Source organism: Elaeis guineensis, chromosome 6, assembly GCF_000442705.2.
Source record: "Elaeis guineensis isolate ETL-2024a chromosome 6, EG11, whole genome shotgun sequence".
NCBI classification, from domain to species: domain Eukaryota; kingdom Viridiplantae; phylum Streptophyta; class Magnoliopsida; order Arecales; family Arecaceae; genus Elaeis; species Elaeis guineensis.
Window position 1 is genome coordinate 19885356 of NC_025998.2, and position 8865 is coordinate 19894220.

General features: G+C 44.3%; 1 protein-coding gene across 1 annotated transcript; it reads left to right on the forward strand.

Annotated features, from left to right (window-relative positions):
* The first annotated feature begins 288 nt into the window (after positions 1-288).
* Positions 289-792, forward strand: LOC140858746 (uncharacterized). The gene has a single exon (XM_073260051.1). The coding sequence runs from the start codon at positions 289-291 to the stop codon at positions 790-792; it is 504 nt and encodes a 167-aa protein (XP_073116152.1).
* The last annotated feature ends 8073 nt before the right edge of the window (positions 793-8865 follow it).

Here is an 8865-nt window from a genome sequence, read left to right on the forward strand (position 1 = left end):
ACAAGATCCTCCACACTGATATCCTCCAAGGGCTGGGTAGCAGCAGCGGAGACGTCCCCCTCCTCAGTAGCAACAGCGCCAGCCTCCTCAACCTCAACCAGCTCCAGCACAACCGCAGACGGAGGGGCAGACAGAAGCAGAAGATCGACCCCTACGAGGTGAAATTCACATAACTAAGAGGTCATCTGGTTCGATGGAGCCGCATGCAGCGAAGAGGCCTCAGCTCGAGGAGCCAATAATCTTCATTGAACAAGATGCTGAAGGTGTACAAACCTCGCATAATGATGCATGGTTATTATTGCAAATATCGCTGACTACAATGTACACTGCATTTTTATCGATAATGAAAATTCAGTTGACATTTTATACTTTGCTGCTTTCACTGCAATGGGGCTTATCCCAAAACAACTAAATAAATTCAATATTCTTATTCAAGGTTTCTCCGAAAGTTCGGTAATTTCGGAGGGAACTATAAGGCTGCCTCTTACGGTGGGAACCAGACCTAAGCAAGTGACCATCCATGTCGATTTCCTTGTGCTCAACCTACCGTCAGCCTACAATGTAATACTTGGCCGACCAAGTCTAGGAACACTGAAGGCAGTTGTATCGAGTTACCACTTGATAATGAAGTTTTCGATGGAGGCTAGAGTGGGGCAAGTCCGAGGCAATCAAGCCGTGCCCCGACAGTGCTTTGCTGCTAAACTACAAGCGGAGGAACAGCTGGCGGTGCCCCAACTTGAACTCCCAATAGATTTGGATGCCCGTGATGATCTGGCTGGTGAACATGCTTGACCGTCCGAGGAAAGAAAATTTCCATCAAACTATAAAGATCGGGTCGTCTATAGATCAAATAACCAAAGCTCGTCTAATTGCTCTTTTGTAAAAAAGTGCGGACCTATTTGCTTGGATGGCGGCAGATATGTCTGGTATTGATCCGGAGGTGATGACCCACCATCTGGGGGTGGATCCGACCTTCCGTCTTATAAAGCAGAAGAAGAGAAGCTTTGCCCCAGAGCGTCAGAAAGCAATTGCTGAGGAAGTAGACAAGTGGGTCAAGGCCAGCTTCATCCGAGAAGCAATGTACCTCGACTGGCTCGCCAACATGGTGCTAGTCAAGAAGGCGAATGGAAAATGGCGCATGTGCATCGACTTCACTGATCTGAACAAAGCCTGCCCCAAGGACAGCTACCCTCTTCCTCAGATAGATCAATTGATTGATGCTACTTCTGGGCACGAGCTCTTCAACTTCATAGATGCCTTCTTTGGCTATAATCAAATCCGGATGGCACCTGAGGACGAGGAGAAAATGGCCTTTATTACTGACTTTGGGCTCTACTGTTACAGGATGATGCCCTTTGGGCTCAAGAATATCGGAGCAACATATCAACGACTGATGAATAAGATATTAAAAGATCAAATTGATCACAACATGGAGGTCTATGTGGATGATATGTTGGTAAAAAGCCGAACTATCCCGGATCATATAGCCGACCTCCAAGAAATCTTCAACACCCTGCGTCGATTCCAGATGCGGCTGAATCTCATGAAATATGCCTTTGGAGTTGGCTCTAAAAAATTCCTCGGATTTATAGTCCCCCGACGAGGAATTGAGGCGAATCTGGAGAAGATTAAGGCGATCCTAGAAATGTCTCCACCAAGAAATGTAAAAAAAGTCCAGCGCCTCATTGGAAGGATTGCTTCACTCAATTGTTTCGTCTTTAGATTGGTTGAAAGATGTTTGTTTTTTTTCCAAACCCTCAAACAACCGAGGGATTTTCAATGGACGATTGAGTGTCAGAAAGTATTTGAGGAGCTGAAGCAATATCTCAGCTCGGCATCCTTGCTTACAAAGCCTCAACCAAGAGAAGAATTGTTACTTTATCTTGTCGTATCTCCGACAGCAATTAGTTCGGTTCTTATCCGAGAAGGACATTCAAAAATCAGTATATTACTCTAGTAAGGTCCTTCAAGATGCAAAAATCAGATACAAAAAGTTGGAGAAGTTGATATTTGCTCTGATCATTATGGCAAAGTACCTCCGATCCTATTTTCAAGCTCATACAATAGTATTGCTCACAGATCAATCGATCAAAGCAGTCCACCGTCCAGATACGTCGGGATGGGTTGCAAAATAGGCCTTACAGCTCTCCGAGTTTGACATTAAGTTCCATCTGAGGCCTTCAATTAAAGCTCAAGTCTTGGCGGACTTCGTCCTTGAATGCACCATCCCTGATGAGGAAAGATTGGAGGCTGCAGAAAGTAGCTCAATGGCGCTAGATCTGATCTTGAGGATTAATGGATTCTTCATGTGGATGGGTCTTCCAATTCATCAGGATCAGGAGTGGGGATCATTTTAACCAGACCGGAAGGTAATGTGGTGGAGTATGCTCCGCAGTTTGAATTTTCAACCATCAACAACGAAGCAGAGTATGAGGCTTTAATTGTCGGGCTTAGACTGGCAAAGGATGTGAGAGCCAAACACTTGAAAGTCTTCGGTGATTCTCAATCGGTGACGGGACAAGTCAAGGGTGAATATGAGGCTCGGAAGGAAAATATGAAGAGGTACCTCGAAAAGGTAAAAAAACTGACCACATCCTTTCTAAACTTTGATATCCAGCAGGTACTTCGGACACTATCCGGATGGATGCATTGTCTAAGCTAGCAGCCTTTTTACCATTTGAATTCCAAAAAGAAACTTATATCGAGATATTGGGGACCTCAAGTCTGGAAGAATCTCTCGCTGTCCAGCAGATTAATGAAGAGTCTTGCTGGATTGACCCCTTACTAAAGTATCTCAGGTTGGGTGAATTACCACCTGACAGTCGGAAGCTCGAAAAATCCGCAATCAGACTGCCCGCTATGTACTTCATGACGACAAGCTGTACAAGTGGTCCTTCTCTCTTTCACTTCTGAGGTGTCTGCTACCGTCCAAAGCAGATTATGCTTTAAGAGAGGTCCACAAGAGAATTTATGGAAATCATTTGGGCGCAAAGAATCTTTCTTACAAAATCCTTCGGTAAGGCTATTATTGGCCTTCGATGCAAAAGGACGTCTCTGATTTTGTTAGAAGGTGTGATCACTATCAAAGAATTTTGAATGTTCAACATTAACCAGTGGTGCCCCTTGCTCCTATTGCCACTCCATGGCCTTTCGCTCAGTGGAGAATGGACATTTTGGATCCCTTTCCTCATGCCTTAGGCCAGCGCAAATTTCTCCTGGTGGCCATTGATTACTTCACGAAGTGGATGGAGACCGAGCCCCTAGCCCGTATTACAGAGGCTAAGGTTAAAGACTTCATTTGAAAATCTATTATTTGTCGCTACGGTTTCTTAAAGGCACTGGTGACTGACAATGGCAAACAGTTCAGTGGCTCCCGACTTCGAAAATTCTGTGAAGACCTTGGAATCGAACAGCACTTCACTTCAGTTGAATACCTACAAGCTAATGGGGAAGTCAAAGTGACGAACAGGACTCTCTTGCAAGGTTTGAAGGTTAGACTCAATCAGATTGGGGGTTTTGGGCGGACGAGTTATATCACGTGCTGTGGGCATACTGAACAACTCAGAATTCGATCAGTGGAACTCCATTCAATCTTGCATTCGAAACCAAAGCCGTTATACCAGTTGAGATTAGGCTTCCTTACCTCAGGGTCGAAGAATACAATGAGGACACCAACTCGGAATGGTTGCGAACCAACCTTGACCTGGTTGAGAAGAGTAGGGGACGAGCTGCCGTGCGAATGGCTTCCTACCGACAAAGGGTAGCCAAATACTACAATTCCTGAGTCAAGTCCAAGGAATTTTGGGTCGGCGATCTGGTGTTGCGGCGCGCCGAAGTCTCACAACCTACCGAGCAGGAGAAGCTATCGTCCAATTGGGAAGGTCCTTACCGAGTAGATGAAGTGGTACGTCCCGGGACTTATAAACTGAAGCAGCTTGATGCGACTCCACTCCAAAGATCGTGAAACTCAGCCAATCTCTGCATGTATTATCAATGATATTATAATTTTGCTGAGGCATATGCATGAATGAACGCTCCAATTTATCAACATCGGTACTTCCATATATAAGTAAAAGTAATATCAATGAGGGGCTTATATTTAAACTCGGCCTCTGATCGGTCTTGAGATGCTTAAACTCGATCTCTGATCGGTGTTAAGATGTTTAAACTCGATCTCTGATCGGTCTTGAGATCCTTAAACTCGACCTCTGATCGGCCTTGAGATACTTAAACTCGACTTCTGATCGATCTTGAGATGTTTAAACTCGGCCTCTGATCGATATTGAGATGTTTAAACTCGGCCTTTGATCGGTCTTGAAATATTTAAACTCGGCCGATCAGATCAACCTTGAGATGCTTAAACTCGATCTCTGATCGGCCTTGAGATGCTTAAACTTGGCCTCTAATCGGCCTTGAGATGTTTAAACTTGGCCATTGATCGGCCTTGAGATGTTTAAACTCGGCCCTTGATCGGCCTTGAGATGTTTAAACTCGGCTTCTGATCAGCCCTGAGATTTTAAAAGCCTTTGATTGGCTTATATTTAAACTTAGTTTTATGGCAACCATATGAAGTCAGCATGAATCGGAAAATAGCAACATAAAAGAAGAAAAATATGAATGCATGGTTGAAAAAGTTGTTGCTTTATTCTAACGAAAAATGTTTACAAGAGTCTAGTCAGCTCTTTGTCTGACATTACAAAAAAGAAGAGAGAGAATTGACTACTCGGTTGGTGGGGCGTCGTCAGTTGGTTGCACTTCGTCAACCTTGGAAAGTACCCCACCGTCAAGATCTTTGATGCACCCGCTCTGAGGGAATTACAAATTCGAAAAATACGTAAGCATTCCCTCGCTTCTCGTTTAGCCTCATTAAAGCGTCGTCCATGTCCATATCGGGATCAAGAAGCTCGGATAGATCAAGTTATGGGTACAAAACTCGAATTGCATTCTGACAAAATCTGTAACCAGAATGACGTCCGCCAGTAAAGGCCATATGGATCGTCAATCGAGAACTGTCCATTAGCTGCTCATTAGATCAGGAAGAAGCAACTCTTTCTCCTCCTACCAGGGATCGACCTATTGGTTCCCGCTCTTCCGATCGGGATCTGTCGCCATGGATGATCGGAAGAGACTCTTTTGGACTGACGACGGTGATTGGAGTAGTCACTTAGATATCTTGCTGTTTACGTCCTTAGGAGCAGCGACAATCTTCTTGCTATCCAACGCCTTTTTTCAGCTTTGAAATTTCTTCTCTGGCAGTGTAGAGTTCGTCCTCAATTTGTAATGTATGCTCAGACCTCGCCCATCCAAACTTCCTGCACTTAATCAGGGACTCTAAGGCACGAATTTTTCCGCGAGCAGAGTCAAGATGACGACAATATATAGTCAGTTTCATCGCCACATCCCAGGACTTCTTTTCCACTGCATCGGATATCCTCTATATCTCTTCGGTTCATTGTGCCTTCTCAGCACTATGTGCTACAACTCGTCGAACTTTTTGTTGAAGTCTGCTGACTTCTTTCTCGACCTTGCCAAGTTTCTTTTGAATCTTTTGCAATCCCTTCCCTTGATTGGCAGCTTTTCTCTCGAAAAATTTAAGTTTCTTCTCCAAGTTCTTAATGTGAGTTTTAATCTTGACCGCCGTCACCGGGGGAAGAGGAGTAGCCGGTAAAGGAGCAGCGGCTGTCGGGCCGATGTCACAAACGTCATCCATCAATTATATAAACAATTGAAAGCGGTAAATTCAAAAAGTTCATGATTTCAGTTCATTAAATGAAAGTTTCTTACAAAGATAAACAAAAAACAAACAAAGAAAAAAGAGGGATAAAAAGTACAAATATTTAATCTTCGACCTTCTCTTGGGGAGTTGTATCCGAAGGAGACTCAGAGGGACCTGCGTCAGCAATTGAAAAGGAGGATGGCTCGGCAACGTTCTCTTTCTCGAAAACAGAGAGCTCGGAGGCAGTGTGAACTTCCTCGCCATCTTCATCTTCATAGTCCAAGAAGGCGAGATCAAGCTTCGGATGCTCCTCCTTTATCAACTTCCAGCAGTCAACCCAACCTTCTTTGTGAGCCTGATGAAAATCTTTTCACTGAAGGCCATGTGGCTGTTGTGGTATTCTTTAGACGCTCTAAATGCCTCGACCGCTCGAGCCATCTCCTCATTGAAGGCAGGTAACACCTTGAATTCCTCGATGGAGGAGCGCTTGGCATCTTGAATGCGCTCCTCAATCTTTTCTCCACCTCTTCCTCTCTCTTTAGGGCGAGGGTCAGATCGGACTCCATCTGGCCGAGGGCCCCCTGGAGATGCTTGGCCTCAGCCTTTATTTCCTTAATTTTCCCCCGGACTTTTTGGGCATCTGTCTCAACCTTCTTCTTGGCCTCTCGCGCCTAAGCCTCCCTGGCTGAGCGATCCAACAAGTTGACGAGAACATGGAGTAGCTGCATTTCAAATCGACTAAGTCAGAGGAAATACGATGATTAAAAAAAAAAAAAAAGAAGTGTGACAGGATAAATATTATGCCTGGTAGCCAACAGTCAAAGACAGCTTCCTCAAACTAGAAACGCTTATCTTGTCTATTTGCTCTAACTTCGTCGAAATAACGGAGTTTTCGATGGTTTCTCGAACTGTCTTCCAGTCTTTGAAAAAATAAGCCCTCAGAAATATCGTTAGGAAGGGCCTCGTCATCATCGGCCTCCTTAGAAGATCCATCCCGAGCAAAAGTCTTGGAAGACTAGGGTCGCTCAACGACCTCTTCTCGGGGGTCGGCGATCAAGGTTGGAGTAGATGCAGGTGTCGCCAAAACTTTTCCGACCTCGGAAGAAAGTGCTTGGTCGACAGAGGACAGGCTCTTGACTGAGCTCGACAGACTTCAATCTTTTCTTTCTCTCGATCCCCACAGACTGAGTCTTTCTCTTCTGTAGAAGAGAGGCCTTCAATTTTGCAATATCCTTTGTTGAGGGTTCTATTTCTACAATTGTTCAACAAACGTCAAGTTAAAGAGCTATACATATAGATAAAAAAAAAGGAGAGAGAGCATAAACGATCCCACTCACTCCTAGGTTTGCTAGAGGAAAGTCCTATCAAGAAGAGGGATTCATCGGATAAAAGCTCATCCAGATGAGGAGCGTTGTAATCCAGGAGATCCCTATGTCTTCTCTTTTCCTCGACGCTTAACTCTATGGGCTTTAAGGATGAGGCTTCAATCCAATCCCAGTTCGAAAGCCCCCAGTCATCTATCGAAGCACAAAAAACAAAAAAGAAACGGCTCTTCCAACCGTGAACAGATGAGGGAGCGCCAAAGACTAAGAAAGTGGCACCCCTCTGGCAGAAAACATACAGCCAGTCAACGTATGGGTGTTTCTTTAATATGAAGAGAGCTCGAAAGAGGAGAATCGAAGGTTGGACTCCCGTTCGAGAGCAGAGAACAAGAAATCCTATGATATATCTAAAGGAATTTGGAGACACATAACAGAAAGCAATCTATAGAATCTAAAAAGCTCAAAAATGAAGAAAAAGATGAAAAATCTAAGATCTGCTCGAAGATTTTCCTCGTACACCGCTAATCGGTCTGGAGGTTGATCGTGGACTCGAGCAGTGGAATCAGGAAGCTCGAGATGGAATTCGTCCGGAATGGAGTATTGGGCTCGGAACAACTCTATGTCACTCAAGGTCAACTTGGATTGGATCTCTCCAAACCCGGTGAAAGGATTGGTTTTGGACCTAGGGTTTTTTGGATCCTTCATTTTCTTTCACATGGGATTCTCACTCACAGAATTTTAGAACCTGCCATGGGAATAGAAACCTAAGAGGAGAACGAAAGGAAGAAAAAGCCAAGAAGGTAAAAGGAACTTACTTTCGAGTAAGAAATTAAAAGAAAGTATCTTTCGAGATCTCTTCACACGGTAGAGAAAGAAGGAAATCTGTCTGCAGGAGCTTCAAAGTAAGAAAAATGGCAAAGAGAGAGGATTCACAGGAGTTAGCAGAGTAAGAGAAAATAAAGCAAAAAGAAGCCGTCCCTTTAAATAGAAGGACGCACGTCTCTTGGAGGACGTAAGTCAGTACGAATTTCTAAAATAGACCACGCGTCAAGCCTTCATTAGCTCAACAACTGGATGACAATCTCCACATTCAATGGCATCCCAGCAGAAAAAGCGGCGTCTGGAGTGGCATCTGTGCAGATTTCGAAAATTTCATCATTAATTCGATAATTTTTTCGTCTAGAAAATCATGCGCAGATATTTGATTTAAAAAGACTCTTCACATCCCCGACCATTCAGAATGTCAAAGTAAATACTCCCATAGCCCGACCAAAGCTCGGATTAGGAGTAGGGAGTATCTATTAGGAGTAATTTGGAATGGACCAGTGATGTATGGAGACTTAAGCCCATTACAACCCATCATATCCATATCAGCACCTCTCCAGTAGCCTAATTGTTGAGGTTTACCTGACCTTTAGTCAGGGCAAATGTCTGTCACGACCCTTGGTCGGAGGTTATTCTCCGATCCTCTCATCGGTATGTTCTTGATCCAACTTCTGATCTAAAAGGTGGTCGATCTTCCGTCGCATCCAATCCTCATTCGACTTGCACATCAGGACAATCTCTGATCAGCATAACAACTACAGATCGGCTAAACTTTCGGATCAATCATCTAACCAAGTCTTGGTCGAAAAATTATCAGTTCCCACTCCTAGTCGGCACACCACACTTTCTGATCATTTCTTGAAAGCAGACCGACCAGGCTTAGGATTAAAGGCAGGCACCAACTGGCAACAGCTATCATTCCTATCTGGATGCAACCACCTGATTCGGAGATCATGTCGGTATAACCGTCTGATTCGAAGAATCGTAACCAAATAACCGCGT